Here is a 21,781-nt window from a genome sequence, read left to right as displayed (position 1 = left end):
AGATATGGTCAAGTTGTCGATATTATATCAAGCTAAGTGATGTGGGGGGAAGTCAATTATTCGAACATACTCCGCCCACCTTATGTCAACATCAGTAAGTGTTAACTGGAGGAATAGCATTGACTATATTCGTTACTTTGAACTTTGAGTAAGAAAAAATGTGAGGGGTTATCAGTATTAATATCTGAGAACATTAAATGCGGGGGACACTTCATTTATTGGTTTTATATGAATGAAAAGCTCGTTAGGTCTTATGACATTAGCAGAATTAATTTCATATGTGATCTGGTTCTCTGTGGGAATGATAGTAATAGCTAGAAAAATAGTCTGACGGTGGAGAGACGCATTGAATTAAGTCGTTATCTTAGTAAACGTGTCCAGTTTCAGAAAGATGTAAGTAGATATTTTTAAAAAAAATTAACTAAATCAAGCTTGCTTTTTGTTCAATCATCTCGGGAAAAACGAGTTCACGTGTGAGAGGTATGCGAGACAAAATAACCTAACTTTAAGGTAAGATCACTCATTTACTCAGAGGCGAGAAGATCTTGGTGCTTACCAACAAGTGCCATTTGCTGTGGTTCGTCGTATTTCATAAGTAACAACTTGTTCCGTAGTACTCTTCTTTCACTCGTATTGCTCTCTCATAGCTAACTCTTACCTTTCATTTTTTTCTGAGATAGAATGTTTGATGATAAATTATATTAGTGCAACTGTTCTGTTTAGATTTGATTAGGACAGCATTTCTTCTACTAAAAAAGTATTAGATACTACGTCAATTTGATTTCAGGCAGATTTTTCCAGAGATCCTCATTCAAGAACTCCGTTGCGTCTAAGGTTAAAAAAATAATCCTAAGCGAAATGTCAGCTTCGGAATATTTGAGATCCCCTGCTGGAGTTTCTAAGATTGCAGAATTTGTAAGTCATTAAGAATAATTAATTGTCTGGAGAATGACTCTCTTTCTCACATGATTTACATAAAATTATGTCATCGCTAAATGGAAACATATCTATATTTTACTCCTTGGGGTATAAATTGGAAAAGATGCGACGGAGGGGGGAATGGTGGGGGCAATTAAAAACCACATTTTGTGCGCGATGTTCCCTCGACGAGATCCAAGCCCTTTCGCTTCTCTACAGCATCTATAACAGAGAAAGCATACTTCTCATAAGTATTCCCTCGCTAATACCCCTTTAATATTCTACAGTAAAATACCAGTATCTCGAAATCATCTTATAATAATAATTAGACCCTGGAATTTTTACATCGGGGTCTGATGGAAAATACCTCCTTTAGGCTGTGTTGAGTTCTGAGTTTCGACCATTGACTTATTTCAATCATTTTTTCTCAGCTTTTAAAATCTCTTCCCTTTTGTGTAATTGCAGCCTGAAAGAAAATTTAAAATTAAGATGGTACTCCACTCCGGTCGTTGCGTTTTTTTGCCCCCTCAGAGAAGCCATATTTCTGTTTGAATTAAATTAATTTAGAGTATGAAACTATTTAGCTATCATAGTTGAAAGAATTTGACCAGCTTACTTGCACGCACGACTCTTTTACAGATCCTGCTGCTATCAGCGTTTGTAATAATATCTCTTTACAATAACTTCTTTAAATCAAGAGATGATATGGAGATTTCCCGGCCTGATCACATGGAGAGACTTTCGTTCTTCATGACCTCCACCATCATTCTTTGGTTGCTCGTCACACTGATTTTTGTATTTTCTTTGTTGTCGCTCAGCGACAGAATCGGGAGAAAATGGAATATTCTGGTGAGTAGATGCTAACCAATTCTTCTGTAGACTCGAATTTCTTTTAGGCTGCACTGACCCTTAACAGAATCTTTTTTTGTTGGGGTGTAGCTAAGGTGGGTCTAGAGGAGCGCTTGATCCCACCCCGCCCCCTTTGATGACAGGTTTTTTTGTTCTTGTTTTTTTGTTTTGTTTTATTTTGTTTTTTGTTTGTTTGTTTGTTTTTTAACTAAACAATACGCAAACCTACCAAAAATTCAGAAGGCAAGAATGCACAACACTGAATAGTCTATACGACGTGCAAGCAAAAGCCAGCGTGAATGTCGACACTGAGACAGCGAGGTAAGTACCCTTGGTGTGACTTGGAGAGCCTCAAAAAACCAGCTACAATCCTGTTTTCTCAGATTTGCCACAGTTTACAGGCACCTACTTCCAGGTTGATTTGCATGGCGCTCCGCTTTGTAACGTACGGTTCGCACATGCAACTTCTGTTTCTTCCACTGCCTGTTGATCATACAATAAATCGCATTTATCACAAGTTGAATGGTTTTAGGCCATGTAAATTTCGTGTTTGTAATATTTCGTGTCATTGTCGTAATTATTTTTCGGCTAAATGATTCGACAATCGATAGCTAAAAACGTACTTTTCTGACCTCACAGATACTTAAAATTGTTTTTCTTCTTTTCAGAATATGGGGATCAGTATTTTTAGCGCCGTTTTATTGCTCGTTTCAAGCTCTTTACTGTTGAATGAAGTTACTCACCTTTCTAATTACCCCACCCCGCTTGGGGAAATGAACCTTTGTCAAGCTCAGAGGCATATTGGGAGGCAAACATGTGGGCACCTACAGGTGTCAGCGGTTAGTCCCTTGAATAGGTTATTTTCTTTCTTCTTCCATTGTGGTCTTTGCGAAGTTAAATTTAACTGAGGTGATATCTCTCAAACAAACGGGTAAACCAAAGTAAATGAGAGGGAAAACAGAACTATTTCTGACATTATATCACCGTCAAGTATTTCAGTGATAGGCCAATGAACTTACTTTGCCTGAAAATACCAGGACGGCCCCTCAGCCCCTCCTTCTCACCCGCCTTCCTCACCCCGCCCCTCAGCCCCTCCTTCTCACTCACCACGCCGCTGATCATCAGATCATTTTCGCTGAAGTCTGGTATTAATACGTTAACCTTACCTCAGGTTAGCAGGACCATGATATATATCTGATCTCTCGCTAAAATATTCTCGAAATGTTACACGCAGCTGCTTATAAACAAGAAAACATAAAGACTAACAGGCTTTGTTTATTTTCGTTTTAGGTCTGTGGACTTTCAGCGATGCTTCTCTTTATTGGAGATTTTATTTTTTACTACTTTAAAATGAGTAATCAACAATGAGGAAAAAATGTCACAGCATCGGAAAGTTACTCTCGAGGGGGGGTCGAGGAGGGGTTAAGGTGGGGGGGGAAGGGGGAGTATGCATGCCATCATCGTTTATCAAATAGGCATTGCCTCTTGTTGACAGATTTACTCAATCACAAGAATTGTGATTGACATTAATTCCATAGATTGATTTAAAAGCGTTAGATTATTATGTTTCAAGTCAGTTTTTCACCGGAATCGAAGTGAGAAAGAAGTTATTTTGTTATCAATTTTTCTGTTTCTAAATCCGCTTACCTAGAGAATCTGCTAACCTGTAAAGTGAGACTGTTGTAACGACTCGCCACCGAAGTAAGTTTACATTGAAGTTTTATAATTTAGCTACGAGATTAAGACTTTATTTGCGTTTGTTCTGATTGTGAATTATAAATTTGTTTCTTTTAGATCAAATAAACTATTGAAGCTTGGCTTGATATTATACGGTTTGTGGTGGTCATTTGATCTAACTAGTTCCGAGTAAGAAATAATCATTAAGATTAGAATTCAAGATATCTCATATTTAAGTTGGAATTCAGACTTTCAAAGTGACATGAAGTAGATCGAAATCACTAAGACTTCGTGATTCGTATTCAGTACAATGTAAGTCGTATTTCGCCTCGCATTTGCTAGTCAGTGTAACTTTTTTTGCTTCAGCCTTAAATCGACTGCGTTCAAAGTTTCTAAGGTCTCCTGACTTCCTGAATTGGTTGAGAATTTTTATTTCAATTTCAATTTAAAGATCCATAAAATTTTCCAAATGGGACGAGATTTCAAGTAAACAAACTTAAAACTCCATGGCCTGTCAGTTTAATATCACATCGTCAATATGTCTTTGCAGCGCTGAAAAACTTTGATCAAAATAAATATGAAAACATAAAGGGACAGTTATTTATACGAATTCTAACCCAAACCGCGGTTTAACGCTAGCAGTGGGCCTTACGTATTCTCTATAAGGATGTTGTTTTCTTTAAATTAATGTCCAACCACTGCGAGCTTTCGGCACGGCTTGACATTGTTCACTAAAACAAGTGTTCAGATGAAAGATTCAGCTAAATTTAAGATAGTGTAGAACGCGGTTTTGTTAAACAACGGCTAAACTTTGTTTGAATAATCGACCCAGTGAGTTTACATTCTGAAACATCGAAAAACGAGCTTTTCCCAAAAAATGGTTGAGCGCGCGATTATGGAATACACCTTGTTCCGTAGTTTGAAACGAGATGTAGATTTAAAAAATCCAACAGAACCAATGAAATGATGGTTTATTTAAATTACAACTACATTTCAAGCCTACTTATCATCGATCGGTTGTTTTTTGTGCGATGTATTTGGCTCTTCGAAATCCGCCTTAGAAGGACATTTATCTTGAAGGTAAATTTTTGTGAGGGGACGGTTTCCCCTGCCCACTGAAAGTGTACATTACCAGAAGCCAATCCTGACATTACATGAGGGCCTGCAATCTGGGACTGTGAGCCATAAATGTAGGTTTAAATGGGAAAGACACACAGAGCTCGAGATTATGAGTGGAAATCTGTATCGTCTTGAAGCTCAGATTATTCATCGCGTCAGGAACATGGGATTACGCAAGTCCTCCCTGACGGTGTCTACGTGCGGGAGACCGCGACTAGGCCAGCGGACTTCCTCCAGAGTAACCTCCAATGAAATGAAACAAGTTGGGAATTGTTGGGGCGGTTTCTTGGAGGCTTGACACTACTTTATTTCTGGAGTGATCCTTAAAAATACATCTCGAAACAGAGAGCTATGCATCTAGAAATCATTTTCAACAGGCAATTTTTCTGCAAAGTAAAGTATCTTCGAAGATGACAGAAAGACGATGTAACTTTGGCTTGTATTAAAATTGTGAACTTCTACGAGTACAGTAAACGCTGGGATTTCCAAATTCCGTCTACTTCTGGCAGAATAGTGATGGATCAGTTTCGAGCCAGGCTTCTCTCTGTCTCAAATGGAATAACAAACGACGAACTGGGTCAGTTAAAGTTTGTTTGTAAACAGCATATTCCTGTCGGTGTTTTGGAGAAGATTGCCCGCCCGCTTGAATTGTTCGATGAGCTAGAAAACAGGAACCTATTGAGTGAAGGAAATACGGAGCTTTTGGCAGAACTGTTATCCGAGATAAATCGCTTTGATCTCAAAGAGGAATTACACGGTGTTAAAGGTTAGTAAGCTAGATTTCACCTTTCTAATTGTAGTCTTTTTGTTGAACAGTCATCAAATTTGTGCAGTACAGCTTCCATTTGTAATTACGTTGAAAATTACTAAGTGACGATTTACGGAAATTTCGTGTATTAGTACACTGCGCCTTCATGTAGTTGGATTCTCGCAGCCCAATTTGCTAACCACGTTTAGTATGATTATAATTCGCTATTAAGCCTTTTGATCCATACTTTAAGAGGGCAAAAATCACGATATTCTTTTCACTTTGCTGACCTGTTGTTAGATTGAATAAATGGAGAAACAGGTTGAGTATTCGGCCGAGAAGAAAAGTTGTACGGTATCTATCATGATTGGTTTTCCAGACTGAGACAAGAAAGAGGCTATGCTACAAATGCATGTTGTTTTTTTTCATTTTATGAGTACAATGGGTACTGAAAAAAAAAAATGCATAAACTAAAATAAACTTATCGAAACATTCAAACATCTCTGATTTGTGCATACATAAGAAACTCAAATTGAGTAAAATGGGGTTTAAATTTTGACTTTTTTGTTTAATATGCAAAGCACAGTTATATATCATATACACTAACTGACTAGCAAGGGGGCTGTCCAGGCTTCCAATTGAAGTCAACAGTTTCATACCTGCAAAGCTATGGCTGACAACAATAGCATTGGAGAAAGACATTTTTTTGTCTTGTCGTGATGATGGGACAAAGAAAAAATTCTGAGTCCCCATAAGGAATTGCACTTCAGACCTTTGGTAGCATTTGCTCTGTTCCCCTGTGTTTCAAACGTTTTCGCTTCATTTATTGTCTATCAGCCATGAATAACTCGTCTAAATGGATAACTATGATGTCTCAGTTAATAATAGTAATAGTACCGAGTGGAGTCCAATTTGGTCTGTAATCATACAAGTGATTAACAAAATCAGACAACTGCGAAGCAGGAGGCTGAATTATCAATCACAAGTATGACTAAAGACAGAATTGGATGACATAAAGTCCTTTAACCAATTAATCATGACTGTTACAATTTCCAACAACAACAACAAATACATTTAGAACAAACACATATAGTAGAGACAATGTCTAAAAATTCCTTAACTTTGGAAATTCCACAACTTTTTTAGGATAAGTGGTTGTTGCTATGGTTATTGTGATCAATTCTGTGATTGGTGGATTTGACTGAAAGGACTAAGTATGATTGGCTGCTTCAACTGTCCAATTACAGTCAACTGTCTAATTACACAGTCTAATAACAACTCTACAAAATGATTAATGAAAAATAAAGCAGCTAGTCTGCACCATTCACCTTTGAGGAAATTGTTATGGTAATGATTGTATTCAGATTTGTTCTTTTAATTAGTTATGTTTTGTAATTTTTTTTTTTTTTTTTTAGTGAAGAACAGATCAGGTGATGCAGTTTTACATCATATGCAAGAATCCCTATGGGATCATTATCAAAAAAACATCGGTTGGATTCAGCCAATCTCCTGGAATGACTCATTCCAGATTCACATAGACCACATTTACACCAATTTGGAAATCATATCATTGGTGTCACAGGGTAGAAGGTGTATTCAAAATCCCTTGGATTCTTACCCCATGATGTTTTGTAGTCGCCCTGGATGTTCTAAACCAAGACGAATACTGGTGGAAGGTGAAGCAGGTGTGGGAAAGAGCACATTTCTGTGTAAGATTGCTCATGATTGGTCTAGGTGTGATGGCAAGGTACTGCCGTTCACAGTTGTAATTCTCATCGAGCTGAAGCAAATAAAGGGAAGTTTCAAGGACGCTATCATCCAGCAGTTGTTTCCTTCTGATTTTCCCATTCCAGTGTCTCAATTGCTTAGTTACCTTGCTTCCCATCAGAGAGAAGTCCTTTTTCTTCTAGATGGTTTTGATGAAGCAAACTTGTCATGCCTGACTCACCTCCAAGACATTCTGAGTGGAAGAATTTTTCGAAATTCCTGTGTTGTTCTCACATCAAGGCCAGGTAAAACCACACATATCCAGCGAATGATGGACACACGACTGGTTATTACAGGATTCACCACTGAAAACATTAGAAGCTATGTGCTAAAATATTTTCAAGATGATGCTAGTACTGCTGAGCTGTTGTTGTCTGAACTGGAAACACACCCAGTCATTGAGGACATTGCAAAGGTTCCCTTGACAGCCATGCTGATATGTGCTCTGTGGGAGGATGCCCCAGACACTGCCTTTGAAGCTCTGTCTACACTTACAACTCTTTTTACAGAGCTAATTTTACTCATGGTAAAGCGATACTTTGCCAAGAATGCTGCAGGTGGTGAGGCTAAAGATGGGGTGTTCACTGACTTGGAAGATATCCCCAAGGATCTTTATAATGACCTGCTAGTTCTAGGAGAGATTTCTTTGAATGCTTTACTTGAAGACAATCTCCTGTTTGATGTGCAAGCATTGGAGAAGAAGTTATCTAACAAAACTGTCTTTGAACTTGGTTTGTTGTCACAGGAGACAAGCACTTCCAGACTGAAGCCAGTGCAGAAGTGCTGCTTTGTTCACAAGTCTTTCCAAGAGTATATGGCAGGATTGTGGCTAAGTCGTGAAATTAATTGCACTGCAAATGATCCATTAAGATTGAAGAAAGTCCTTTCTCTAACCTTGAAATGTGTTACAAAAGTCTCTGACTCTCTTCTACTAAATTTTGTTTCTGGGCTTGTTGGGGACAACTTTGAGATTGTGTTTGTACCCTTGCTTGAAAATCTCAAAGAAACCGTCAACACTTCTGACTCTTGTGAAGCAAATGACTTCCTTGAAATGTTTGTTCTTGCTCTGTTTGAGTCCCACCAGGGCCACCTTGCCAGTAAATTGGGGGCAACTCTTCTTGATGGAATCTTGAAGTTATCTGGTCGTGATATCAGTCCTTATGGTGTGCGAGCTATGACATATTTCATGCAAAACAACCCTGACCTCAAGTCATTTGTTCTAGAACACAGTCAGCTAGAAAAGCAGACTGCTGCCTTTTTTGCAAATTCTCTTTCACAAATGCCTTCTCTGAGAGAATTGTGCTTCAATCAGAACATTGTAGGGGATGGTGTGGTAGAAGCCTTCAGTAGGAATTTGTCCCCCAACCTTCCTTTGGAGAGGTTTGTGTTCAGTGGAAATGCATCTAGGCGAGATATTGGTGATGACTTTGCATTAATTATGAAGTCCTGTCCAAACCTGTGCCATCTTGATTTGAGCTACAGTGGACTTGGAGATGAAGACATGAAAGATGTCATTGATGCCCTGAAGTTTGTCCCTAATTTGAAATCTCTGGATCTGAGTGGCTGTAAGTTAACCCAGATCAGTGTGGCATACTTGTCAAAGAAGTTGTCTTGTACTGCCACCCTGACCAGTTTAAGCCTTGAAAACAACATCGACCTTGGAGCTGAGGGTGTAAAGGCACTGACAGGTGGACTGCCCAAGGTCCCTCATCTGGAAAATCTATCCCTTCATGATGTAAATCGGAAGACAGATGTTGCTAGTGAGACTTCTAGAATCATTTTTACAGTCCTTGGTGAAGCCTTTGCACACTGCCCAAAATTGACAAGGTTGGATCTTTCTGCAAACTTGCTACATCAAGGAAAGTTTGTTGGAGACTGTGTTAGAAAGACCCCAAGGCTTGTCCATTTAGACTTATCTGGCAATGCCTTTCAAGATGAAGGTGCTGAAAGTTTGGCAAGTGCCCTTCCCTGTGTACCTGGCCTCTCAGAACTGCTTCTAGACAAAAATCAGATCACATGCAAGGGACTTGTGACTCTTAGTGAGGGCTTCAATTGTACACCTTATCTATGCAAACTATCATTGAAGTCTAATTGCATTTCGGATGTTGGTGTTGCAGCATTAGCAACTGTTGCTCCCTACATTTGCCAAATGAAAGAACTGTGTCTGGGATACAACAACATCACTGAAGCAGGTTTAAATGCACTTTTTACCTCATTTAAATCTTTCTCGTCATTGAAGTGCCTTGATTTTAAGGGCAACCTGCTCAGTGAAGAAGGAATTTCTGAACTTGGCACAAAGTTATGTGAATTGCCAAAACTGAGGCATCTGTACCTTTGGAGTCCTGTGGCACAGCATCCTTCAGATCAACCTACAGAAACTGCCAGGTCTTTGGAGTTCAGTCCTGCGACCAAATTATTTCCAGGTAACAAATTTTCATGTAGCAACTTTACTCCTTAATTCCCATGAGTGATCAAGACAGAATTTCTCCTTTCAATTTCAGTACAATATCAAACAGACAAGTAATGAGAATAAAAAAAAAATTAACGAGGGGATATGGTAAATAAAACAGGACTGGTGGTTGCTAAAATTTTTTGGGTTTGTTAGTGATTATTGCATGAATATTATCTACAGTTGAATCCAAGCTTATAAAATTCACTGATGCTAACATTGATCTAGTGATATTGATTTCTCATTTTAACTAAGGTCTACTGCACTGAATATATCCCCTAGGCATCAAGATGAGTTCCCTGGTCCATTGTATAAATTTTCTTGTCAGTGTGCTCAGATGATTCACATGTATCAAGATTGCATTTTTTAACTGATTGGTTGAGTGAATGTTCTTGTTCATTCTCAAAAACTTTTGGCTGAAAGAGGAAGTTACACAGTGGTCTTGTAAAGAGCTACCAAGTAACTCAGGCCTAGCAAAATAAATCGTAGCTTGTTGCACACTGTGATAGCCTACTGAGTTTGATACAGAGTGTTATAATTATTTCCATCATGTTTCACCAAACAAACTGACTTGTACCATCTGTTTTTTGCACAACTATTTATCAATACTTCATAGGGTTAATATAATTTATTTTGTTTCTTTTGTGGATTATCAGGTCTCAAATACCTGGAAAAATGGAGACAGTCAGTTACATTTGCTGATGACAAATACCTCAAATGTTATGTAGCCCTTAAGGAAGAAACATTTAAGCTGCTTATGACAAGTGCACATTCACATGCTTCACTGGAGGGAATTTAGTAAGTACAGTCAAACCTGCATTACTAGTGAGGGGTATTGTATTAAGCAGTCACTCTGTATTAAGTGGTAGGTCTTAAAAGTCCTAAAGTTATTGTAATTTTTACCTCTATTATGCAGCCATGGTTACCCTTTACTGAGTCCCAAGGGCCTGTTTGCATTGTTTTCCACCTGTATTGAATAGTCACTTTTAGGGGAACCACTAAAATTGATCAAAGAAGAATCTTTCAAGTTAAATTTAATCCATATTTCTTTCCTGAAATCAATGTTTGAAGTACTTTTAAGCAAGGGTTTGTACATTAACCCTTTAATTCCCATGAGTGACCAAGAGAGAATTTCTCCTTACATTATCAATTCAGTATCAAGCATACAAGTGATGAGAATAAAGAGGAAAACTCAATTAGGGAACTACATGTTGATCCAATACCAAATTCTCCAAATCAAAATCATAAGTACATGTATTTTATGGCAGACAGTAAGGAGAATTGCTAATGAGATCTTGGGAGTCAAAGGGTTGAGTGGAGTTTTCTATCAGAGAACTGGAACCTGTATTGAGCAGTCATCCCACCATTCTCCTTGGGTGACTGCTTGATACAGGTTTGACTGCACTTCCATTTTTGATATCCAAGCAAAGATTCAGGTTTCAAATAAGATTTTAATTTTCATTTCTTTTCCATTCCACCTCTTTCTATTGCTAAATGTTTTCAGGGAAGTCTGATAAGTGTGTTAAGCTGCAAAAATGCAGAAAGCCTTTCACTGCAAGTATTTTTGAGGGGCAAGTTTGCAAGTGTATAGATTTCAATTGAGTGCAATATTGATTTATTTTTATTGTCAAAGAATATGGCCTAATTTATTTTCTTTCTGCACCCTATTTCAGTCTCAGTCAGACAGCCATTCCTAAGGGAACTGATCCACAGATTTATCCCCGTCTTCGTCTGGTTGGACAGTACAGGAAGGAGTTATGATTGACATGCATCTCTTTAAACACTTATATTCACAAATGTAAATAATTTCTTGGAACAGATTGAATTATCTGTCAAAGAGGAAATTTTGCCATTTTGGTTCCCCCTTTAAGGGTAAAGCCAGTTTCAACTGTATGGTCCTTCAACCTAAAGTCTCTTTTAGTAACAAAATAGTTCAAGATCTACTGATTAATGAAAGGTGTAACTTTCATAATTGCTCAGGAAAAAGAAAAAAGAAAAAAGAAAAAATCTTGGTCTCTTTAACTTTCACTGATAGAATTTTGTGAGCAAATTTTTTTAGAAAAGTTTATTAGCATGATCAAAGAAAGGTACTTTAGATACAACGAGCTTTGAAGAGGCATCTTTGGATAACTCTACAACAGAATTCTACACTTCAAAACTAGGAATAATGTATATTAAAGAGTGTACATTGTGACGAAGGAAGATAATTTCATTCTTAAATTATTGTATGCACTTGGAATGAGCAAACGTGATTTTAGATGCACTGTGATTAAAGTGGAGCTTAGCCTCATGATCATATGTTTTTATTTAAACGGCCAGTCCATTCATTTCACTATTTGATAACCTCATTGATCTGTTTACTTTAATGTTAATTCTTAGACTAAGGTTTTTTGGGAAAAGGATCAATTTCTTATTCATGGTTAGTGTTAATTAACGACTGAGTCCAGGCTACCCAGTTCAGGATTCAATGAACTGATGGGGGTGACCTACCTAGGAGATTACACTTTCAAATGTTGACAAATTAGCGTTCCGGTGAAGGGCATTTAGAAATCCAATGATACAAGAATGTATTATTTCAAGATTGTGGTGGACTCTGTCGGCCATTTCCGAGGTTCTCAAAGGCGCGAAACCCTGCAGATCCTCTGATAAGAAAGTGATTTTTTCATCCTCGTCACCGTTGAAATAATACGCATTTCCACCGAAAGGGTTCTGCACATTACTTTAGTTTGAAAGTGAGAGTTTGTGAGCTCAGAATTTGCACATGGAGGGACCGAAAATAATTCAGGCAAAAAAGAGTCGTTCGGCAAAAGATGAATGGAAGTTTAGTTCAAAGCGGGCCCCCCAAAGGTGGGGTGGGTTTTTCGATGTGTGAAGCGTCGTCTGAGAAAGGTGTTGGGTGATGCAAGGCTACCTCGACGTTTTGTCCACCATGTTGATCGAAGTGGAAGAGACCTTGAACTCCCATCCACTTTCGAGTTCGACGAAGTAGGCAAAGAAGTTCTGACTCCATCGCACTTGATCTTCAGGAGAAGAATCAAGACAATTCCAGACGAAATTGTTGAAGGCGAAGAAGATGAGAGTAGATACACTCTAAGATTTACATATTTGAGCGTTAGATTAACACATTTTTGGAATCGGTGGAGCAGTGAGTACATGGCTAACTTACGCAAGTAAGGAAGGCAAAAATACAAAGAGCGCAGAGAGTGGAGATGTAGTCACAGTTTTCGACGAGAATAAGAAGCGTTTAGAGTGGAGAACGGCAGTTATAGAGAGTCTCGTCAAAGGTAAAGATGACGTAGTTAAGGGTGCAAATATTCGAGTCATTGCTAAAGAGAAGTCCTTACGCATGTCCAGACTCCTTAAAAAACTCTACCCCGTTGAAGTGCGAAGCGAGACCCCATCCAAAGTACCACGGGAAAGTGCTCAAGAGGGTCGAGAAGGTCCTAGGAGTAGCCCTAGACCCGCTGCAGCAGCAGATGCGCGATGAAACACAAACTTAAAATACTTCACTCGTAGACGAGTCAAAGGGGGAAGAATGCCTTGAAGCGTTTCTACGCTCAAAACTGATTTCCTTTATTTATTATATTTTAATTGTGTATCTAGTAAGTTATAATTTCGTTACCGTTTAGTAAAAATTTTTGTACCGTTGAAGTAAATTATTAACGTCACCGTTAAAGTAGGAAGAGGTAAAGGATAATAAAGTGAGTTCTGCGAACAGTGATATATCTAATTAAGTATTTCCAGGGCGTTAAGCAACTTAAGGGCGTAGGAACACAACCCATGTTTAATAGGAAATTAGTGCCCACGAACCGTTGTAGAACGTGAGCAAGCCTTGAATCCCACACGGAATTAAGTAGCTGAGGACTTCCTTAGCTAACAGATGAAGCACTTTTTGCAACCTTGAGTTAAATTAGAATAAAATAGGTGGATCGTACAACGGAACGTGTAATGCTGAATTAGCAACAATGAAGCCTGAATCAAGTGAAAATACACAGTCCAAGATTACTAAACTAACGTGTGCGAAATTCTCAGAACTCTGCGAAAGAATGATAAAAACGCTTTTTTCTTTTTTTTTTTTAAACTTGCTGATCAGAATACTTCTGGAACGGATTCCGGGAGATGAACATGTTTTATTTGAGTGGTTCCGCTTTAAAGACACTTTTAAATCAAAGGGATTAAGCAAAAGCAATATAACTTTGATTGTTTATTAAAAAGGTAAATATAATATGAAAAAAAAAACGTGGTAAGGAACCAATGAATGATTAAACCACCAAAACAGATATCATAAAATGAGAACCACATTATACTGAGACCCAAATAATAACAGTCAAGTCATTAGTGACCCATCACACATATCAAGCATTCTTTATGAACATTTCGCAAGTGTGAGCACCAAACTAGCAAGTAAACTACCCACGAAAAGTAATCATATGGATTATCTCAATTATTAAAATCACCTGATTCTTTCTTTTTTTTTAACCGGCCCATTGCCCCAGATGACGTCCTGAGGCAATGGGACGTTTTATTACTACCAAACAACAAATCATATGGTTTGTACTCTTTTCCTGCCCAATGTCTTAATTGCTCATGCGACATTTTATCTCCTGTCCAGTCGAAAATTTTTGAAACTTCTATTACGTTTGGTGTCCACCCTTCAAATTTAAGATCTCAAAAATTACACTTACCTTAAAAAGTGAGGAACAGACTGATGCTTCTAATTACCGACCGATTTCTCTCTTTTCAAATTGCAAGTCAATCTTTGAAAAGCTACTGTATTAAAGAATGAAGGAATTTATTGGCATAAACATGATAAAACATTCCTCATGATATGGCTTCCGTGAGACACACTCCTTAAATCATGTGATCCTTGATACTGTTAAAACTATGCAGAACAATACAGGTAAGCATTACATGTGGTATTACCATTGATTTAAAAAAGGCTTTTGGCACTGTCAATCACAAAATACTACTTGATAAACAAAATTTTTTTATGGTTTATGGGGAATTATTACCGAGTAGTTCCAGTCGTATTATCTAAATGACATTTACTTATGTTCAAATAAAATTAAACTTTGCTTATTTGCGAATGACACTAATATTCTTTATGTTGACAAGGACCTCAAGTCTTCAGAACAGACGATCAATGCTGGACTGAACAATTTACATGACTGACTAGCAACAACAGATAAATTGACTTTGAAAACAAAAACATGAAATGTTGTAATTTGTCGCCCTCAACCAAAGAAGAACTATTATCTTCCATAAGTAAGTATATTTGATGGTGAAAGAAATAAAAAAGTCAGTTTAGAACGTAAGAACTATATCAAATATTTAGAAACTCTAAACTCTTTTCTCTGACGAACTCTTCACGGTGGCCAGCGGTGGCCAACTTACATCATGAACTCGTTTGTTAAACACATTATCTTATTACACTCCCACACCGACGCAGCACCACAGTTTCCCCAGAAATTTACCCCCCTTTTTTAAGACTGTTTTCCTTTCTTAAAAAAATAATAATGAAAGAAACTTCCCTAAAAGAAGGTAATGATTGCTCGTAGCATGTTCTTTTTGTATTTAGGTCATCCTTGATCTGAAAAGGATAGTGGTAACAACTGATGACTACTTTTTACCGTCGTCGCCTACACCAAATTGCACTCGAAATCACGTTACTACTTGTTAATAATGTACATGAAAAGACATCGCAGAAGGTCAAGACAGATGAAATTTTGGAAGCGTGCGCGCGCTATTTGTAATTTGCACTCGTGTTTCAACTTTGCACTCGTGTTGCATGACAATGCACTCGTTTTCAGCTGATAAGAAGCACGTATTTTTTTCATGTACATTATTAAGAACAGTATGTAAAGCGTAAAGAGAAGAACTCTCACCAAAGAGGACATAACTTGAACTACTGTTATAGATAAGTCAAGACCATTGGAAGAGCTTTTAGCTGGGCTCATGCGGTACATGTAATGCATTCAGTTACATTCAGGAGTATATAATCTATTTTGTACATCACGGTACATTATTTACATTAAAGCTGGCGCTGATTGTAAATTTTGCGCCCCCTGCTATTTCTGGAGAAGAAACATTAACGCTAAAGTTCTTATAAGCGCCTTATATGGCAAAGAAGATATTGAACCTGCTGACACAGGAGTTCTCTTCCCATAGTAGTCATAGTTACAAGCGATAAGGACTCTCTCTGTCGCGTCCACTCCTTGCATTTTGCATATTCCAAGACCATGTCGACGAAGAGATTTAACGAATGTTCCATTATTTTCATATCCCAGTCCATATTCAAACGATTTACAGCTGATTGAACACAAGAAAGGTACATCTCGTGAGAAAGAAAATTACAGAGGAGTTTCTGATCTTCACGCAAGTAGTTGGAATGGTATAGTTTTTTGAAACGGAAACTTTTCTTTATTCCAGATGCTTTCTGGACTCGATTAGTTCAAACTATTTAATCAAACTTCAGGTCGCCTTTGGGTTTGATGAGTTTCAACTCTCCTTCTTTAAAATTCATACACTAAAGCTATTTGGGATAAGTGAAACAACTTACGTACAATATGTTCGGTGGTACACAAACACATAGGTGTTTTTCATTGCCAGCGTTATACGTTCTCAAAAGCAAATGTTCTTAGGCTACCTTCAGAGGACTCCCTTTAATAGGTGTTTGTGTGGGTGTGTGTGGGTGTATTTGCACATTCCCCTTACCTTAAATTCTCTCTACACTTTCCGGAGCAAAACTCCAAGGAAACATTTGTTTGAAAAGGAAGCTTGTTTCCTCCTCCTGTGTCGATACAGAGGTTTTTCTGCATAGCAAAACTTTCAGGAACTGCAAAAAAATATATACATATCATGAATAATACGTAAAATGTGAATAAATGCAAACCAAAAATTTTGTCCTCAAAAGTCAAGGATACAAGAGACCTGTCTCTGAAATGGTCTTCAAAATACCGAACACTAATCACATTTGAAATAAGACAACAATTTTTGAGGACAGGAAACAAATAAAGACTGCAGTTTTAATAATAACACAGGAGTAGACCTAACAGACTTTTGGTAGAATTAAGTAAGCCTTTTTGTGTCCTCTTATTTTTTACCTGCCGAGGCTCCATCGCTTTGTCAATATTAACGAATTCTTGGTTAAGTGTAAGTCAAAGAGGCATTTTTTGTCTCTCACCTGCAGTAAAACGACGTCAGTTTGATGGGGTTTATAACACCTTCGATATGGGTAAGGGTGGAAAAATTACACTGAAAAGCAGATTTTAGTCAAGTTCTCTTTTGAACTGAGGTAGGTGCTGGGAGTTGAAGACTGAGTCACCTTTATGTCAAAAATCACCACTTGCAACTGATCATAAAATCTAAGTACTTTTCACTTACTTTCACAGTTTGCTCCTTCCCAGGCTCTTGAACAATTACACAAATAGGACATGCCATCCACGTGACATTTTCCATGATGCTGACAAGGATTAGACACACATTCGTCTTCATCTAAAGGAAAATAGGTGCAAGAAATAAAACAACACTATCCACTCCTCGTCCATAACAACGCCTTGATATTACATAAAGGTAAACTAGTCTTGCGTTGTTCTTAATCTATTAAAAAACTAATCACAGCAACAATTCAAAATTTTCTCAAGACGGCACGCCATCAGCTTAAGCGAATGAGCTTACACGAAAGTCGTGAACAGACGTTCCGTCAGACATTTTTGGGTTTCCTGTCCAAGCTTCACGGAAAGGGATTTCAGACTCAGATGAACGAATATATAAACAGGTGGAAGATTTCAGTATTTTCTTACATGTTTGAACAGTGATGATATTGGATTTTGTGCCTTCTTTCCTGGCCGTAGAGGCTGTCATCCAAACACTGTAAGTCGTTTTTGCACTCAAGCCCGTGATAATTGCTCTTGATACACGTCTGAATTCTTCGCCCATTGTCATACCCTATACCAAAATATGTAACATCCACCTCTTCATTTGAAACTGAATTAACTTAAACTTTAAAAACACATATGACCTGAATTGGAGACAACAAAAATGTTTGCTTTATTTAATGATTATATCGAACTCTGGAGAAATTTGCTAATTTCGTCATTTGTGCCATCTGCGCCACTGCATGCACGCCTGAGCATGTCTCTTACAGAAATAAATAAAAGGTAGTGCTCCAAAATTACTGTAGCTATCCTCATGCTACCATTTCAGATAATGTGAATCAAAAGTTGCACTCGGCTAGCAGCAGCTTGGTCTCCCTGTTAATTTTGGCTTGAGGCTGTTACTAAGCTATTCGGCTATACGATATCCCCCCAACTTGCATTAAAAAAGTGACGTTGTCAAGTACTCAACTGGAAAGTTTCGTGAAAACACTAGCTTACAAGAAGCAACATTAGTTTCGGTGATTCAAGCGTGCACAGTAGGGGAGAAAATACTGTAAACGGACCTAGAGCAGAGCAAAAGAAGTCAGTTTTGAATGATTAACGCACGCTGGGACAAAACTGCAGGAAAATTTAATATCAACTGTCCCTGTACTGAATGTCTTCCTTTTCTCCCACCGGCTACATACAATTGTTAAGAACGAAAGGGAACCTGTATCTCAATATACGTTAGTCAAAGTGATGCCTGTAATGTGGAGACAGTAAAGGGAATCCTTTCAAGTGTTCATTCGCCTTACACATGTAAGGGAAGTTTATGCTTTTCTCAAAATTTTTGATAAAATGCCTGCTTTCTGCGATCTTATTTTTCACTGAATAAGCTAGTGAAAAAAACAGAGTTCAACTTACGTGATCAGTTTTGTACAATATAGTGTACATTACAATGGTTCCTCTTGTTTGATTAGGGGGAGACCACGTGACTTCGACCGTTTTGGATGATAATGGCCTTGCATGTACATCCCTCACTGCACTAGGTGCTTAGGGGAATAAAAGGTGTTTAGTCAGTCTGACAAGGAAGGTCAAGAAAAGAAAGAAGAATTAAGGTTTCCTATGTTGCGTTGGCCTACATCATCATCGTCGTCGTCCTCATATAGAGCGAATGCAAATGCATGTTAACTCGAAATTAAGAAGAAACAGTTCGTTTAACATTTCATTATTTCAGTTGAGGGTTAGTTTTGTTGTGTTTGAGGGGTGCCAGTAAGCTCGGATTGCCAAACCTCTCTTCATCATATCAAAACAGATTATGATAACGATACCCTTAAAACTGAGTAGAACGGCTCGGAGGAATTTCAAATAGAATTTCTTATCTTAAAAACTGAAGTTAACAATAATGTGATGATTTATGGTGAAGATGAGGTAGCTATTTAACCTTTTTAAGCGATATTCGTACGACAGTTTGCAGGTAAAACTAGAGATGTCGTAAAGGTGACAGATCAAATTTAACCCAATTACCTCCAGCTGGAATTGTATAATTGATCCACTCATTATGACTCTGGCATGAGTCAGGGTATACATCAGTACAAGCTTCAACTTTTATGCTCACGGGCTCCTCGTATTCCAGTTTGCTCTCAAGCAAAGATACGTGATAATTTTGGTTAAATTTGTTACACGAGACATCCCTGTCAATGTTTGACACACAATAACTACATGTAGTGTTATCCGCTAAACAGTAGACTTGCATTGGACCGACCTCGTGTGGTGGACTGTTTGAGTTTCCCTGCATTGAATTAAATCCTTTGAAGAAGATTCTGTAATACTTAGCGCTTTCTTGATATTTCCATGATATTATGACAAAATCCGAACCCTGTACTGCTTCAACAATGATACCTGATGGTGACTGAGAGGTACCTAGTGGAACAATTTAGCTCAATGTAAATAAGAAACGAAAGTGTTTGCAAATCATTCCTTTTCACTTATTTTCGTTATGATCCGCTCATTCTGTTGCCTGTCACGGAGCATTCAATGAAATGCCATCAATCCCATAGAGAGGGGAATTACCTTGTTAATCAAAGCAGCTATCGTGACATATAAACCTGCACAAGCAACACTGAAATATATTCTATTGTTTAATTCGACACAGTTACACCTGTTGGTTTGCGGGTCCGAGCCAGCGATGATAATAGTCAGAAAGACCTGTTGCAAGATGTATTAAGTTCTTTCAATCACGCAAACCACGCGCCAAGATGGATAAAAAGAATGTAAGAGACACATCAGTTAAATGTTGGGTTTTACCCCAATCAAGGTATCCAACAAAATAAGACTAGATCAGGCGAGAAAATGATTTCAGATGTGTGAGAACACAGAATGGCAAAAGCAATTTGATGGAATTTTGCATCAATACTAAACAAGAGAAATCCTGATATTCTATCGGAGACTGCCCAAATAAATGTTTTCCATTACATTCTACCTCACGCTTCAAGCAACCTTTGCTTGAAATTTAAATTTCCCGGTTCAGTTCGAGTTCCCCTAAGGTCCCATATAAATAGACACAAACCAGATATGTTACAAGAGAAAGTTCTTTTAAAGTGTGACGTCTGAAAAAGGCGAGAAGAAATAGCTTTTAATCGCACCGATCAATCACACGACGAGTTAAACAGTCAGTATAATACAATTATCAAAAGACCCAAATCTTAGTAGGGAACAGTATTCTTCAGTTGGAGCGATTGAGGCAAATTGCGACACTTCAAATACTTCACAGATTTTCACTCCATCCTAGTTCATAACAAGAAAGTAATATCTCGAGGAACCTAATTTATTCTTAGCAAATAGTGCTATCGTTTATTTACTACTGTGGTCGTCCAAGTAATCTTAATTCAGTTAGGCGCAAAGAGGATACCATTTAACCCAAATCCAGAATTCATTTTTAATCTATGAAAAATAAACTCCTTGGGAAATTGCGTGCTCTACCACCTTCATATCAATTTTAAAAAAAAAGGAAAATAGAGCAAATTAAAACGTGTTCGCGACCAAAAAAAAAATGATCAAGTGATGATAAAACGTCGAACACATGTAAATAGCGTGGATTTTAACCTTCGTAAAAACAGATTTAATAATATAGTATAGTTATAATTATCATGGAAAAAACCAATTTTAAACTCTGTCCTTTTCTTATTCCCTCTCCTCTTGCAGCAAGGACTTTCCTAACTTCACGGTGGAAACAATTACGAAGGTTTATCCATGCGACCGTGAATAAGAAAAGACCTAATTGGAATGTTACGACTTAACAATGATATGCGGTGTGCTTCGTCATTCAAATTAATGAACATTCTTACCTGAGATCTTTGAGCTAATTACTATAACTCCAACCAAAAGTATAGCAGAATGGTAAAGATTCAATACTATCATGGTCAGTTTATGATCATTTGCGTACAAATTATGATGAAAGTAGTAATATGCAAATTTTAGCTAACAATGAAGACTGTCAATATTTTCAAGAGTGTCTAATGTCTCACGTGGTTGCAAAAGGACCGCGAGACAACCAGTGGAGACGAATTAAGACACTGTATAAATTATTTGTTTTGGTGTTATGGTGACGCGTGGAGCTCGCTTTCATCTCAACAATTTAGCATTATCGATCCTGATCAAAAGAGAAAAAACGAGGAAATGTATCGTTATAACTTCTGACTAGTCGAAACAGCTCAACGATAACATTGCCCGTTGCGACCTATCAGGCGCCAAGACTCTTTCAGACCTTTCGCAGTCAGAGGTTGACACGGTGGATCGGAACCACTAAGTGTATCGTTGTTAATTTGCGAGATTTATGTAAGTTTGGGTTAATGTTCTAACAATAAATCTATATCTTCCAAGGCCACTCAGTTAGCATGCCCACCCATCCCCACCGATAGCAAATATATAAACATGTACTTTAGAACTTTCTTAGTAGATAGGATTCAATAGTAGAGGTGAGTTAGTCAATGAGAACTCTTCTGTGAGAATGAAAGTGTGGTGTCTAAGATATTAACCAGAGTTACATAGAATGAAGTAAAACTAGATGTAAGCAGAATTAATCAGTTGTGTATAACAGAACCGAGAGATTACAGAAATACAGTTTAGGACAGTTTGAGAGTCCTTGGAGCCTTTCACTGAGCGTGGTGCGGTCCGCAGCTAGTTCCCCCGACTTTGTGACCCAGATGTACTTGGTGAAGTACGTCAAAACATATTTGTTGCTAATATGGTTACCATGAAAAGAAAAATGGGTGATTTCAGCTAAACTGATCGTCCACATGGAAGAACGTGGCGAATTCAAAAATTGTGGATTTCTCGTTTGGTATGAGGAGGAGTGCAATTAGGATTACGACTTCTGGAATTATTTGATTTTGAGTC

At 37.8% G+C, this 21,781-nt stretch overlaps 3 protein-coding genes across 3 annotated transcripts; 2 read left to right on the top strand and 1 right to left on the bottom strand.

Moving 5' to 3' along the window:
• Nucleotides 1-118: 118 nt before the first annotated feature.
• LOC131783974 (uncharacterized) lies at nucleotides 119-3,151 on the top strand. Its single transcript, XM_059100753.2, has 4 exons — nucleotides 119-915; nucleotides 1,558-1,767; nucleotides 2,436-2,606; nucleotides 3,058-3,151. The coding sequence occupies exons 1-4, from the start codon at nucleotides 859-861 to the stop codon at nucleotides 3,133-3,135; spliced, it is 516 nt and encodes a 171-aa protein (XP_058956736.2). The 5' UTR covers nucleotides 119-858; the 3' UTR covers nucleotides 3,136-3,151.
• Nucleotides 3,152-4,812: 1,661 nt separating this feature from the next.
• LOC131783976 (NLR family CARD domain-containing protein 4) lies at nucleotides 4,813-11,839 on the top strand. Its single transcript, XM_059100756.2, has 4 exons — nucleotides 4,813-5,329; nucleotides 6,727-9,501; nucleotides 10,184-10,325; nucleotides 11,201-11,839. The coding sequence occupies exons 1-4, from the start codon at nucleotides 5,080-5,082 to the stop codon at nucleotides 11,286-11,288; spliced, it is 3,255 nt and encodes a 1,084-aa protein (XP_058956739.2). The 5' UTR covers nucleotides 4,813-5,079; the 3' UTR covers nucleotides 11,289-11,839.
• A 1,866-nt stretch (nucleotides 11,840-13,705) lies between these two features.
• On the bottom strand, nucleotides 13,706-20,827 carry LOC131783977 (uncharacterized). Its single transcript, XM_059100757.2, has 7 exons — nucleotides 20,731-20,827; nucleotides 18,911-19,306; nucleotides 18,308-18,435; nucleotides 17,330-17,474; nucleotides 16,911-17,021; nucleotides 16,242-16,362; nucleotides 13,706-15,836 (listed from the first exon to the last, which is right to left on the bottom strand). The coding sequence occupies exons 1-7, from the start codon at nucleotides 20,801-20,803 to the stop codon at nucleotides 15,596-15,598; spliced, it is 1,215 nt and encodes a 404-aa protein (XP_058956740.2). The 5' UTR covers nucleotides 20,804-20,827; the 3' UTR covers nucleotides 13,706-15,595.
• Between the last annotated feature and the right edge of the window lie 954 nt (nucleotides 20,828-21,781).

The sequence above is a fragment of the Pocillopora verrucosa genome, chromosome 3 (assembly GCF_036669915.1).
Source record: "Pocillopora verrucosa isolate sample1 chromosome 3, ASM3666991v2, whole genome shotgun sequence".
Classification (NCBI taxonomy): domain Eukaryota; kingdom Metazoa; phylum Cnidaria; class Anthozoa; order Scleractinia; family Pocilloporidae; genus Pocillopora; species Pocillopora verrucosa.
The sequence above is the reverse complement of the archived record's forward strand: the minus strand, read 5'-3'. Positions and strand labels throughout refer to the sequence as shown.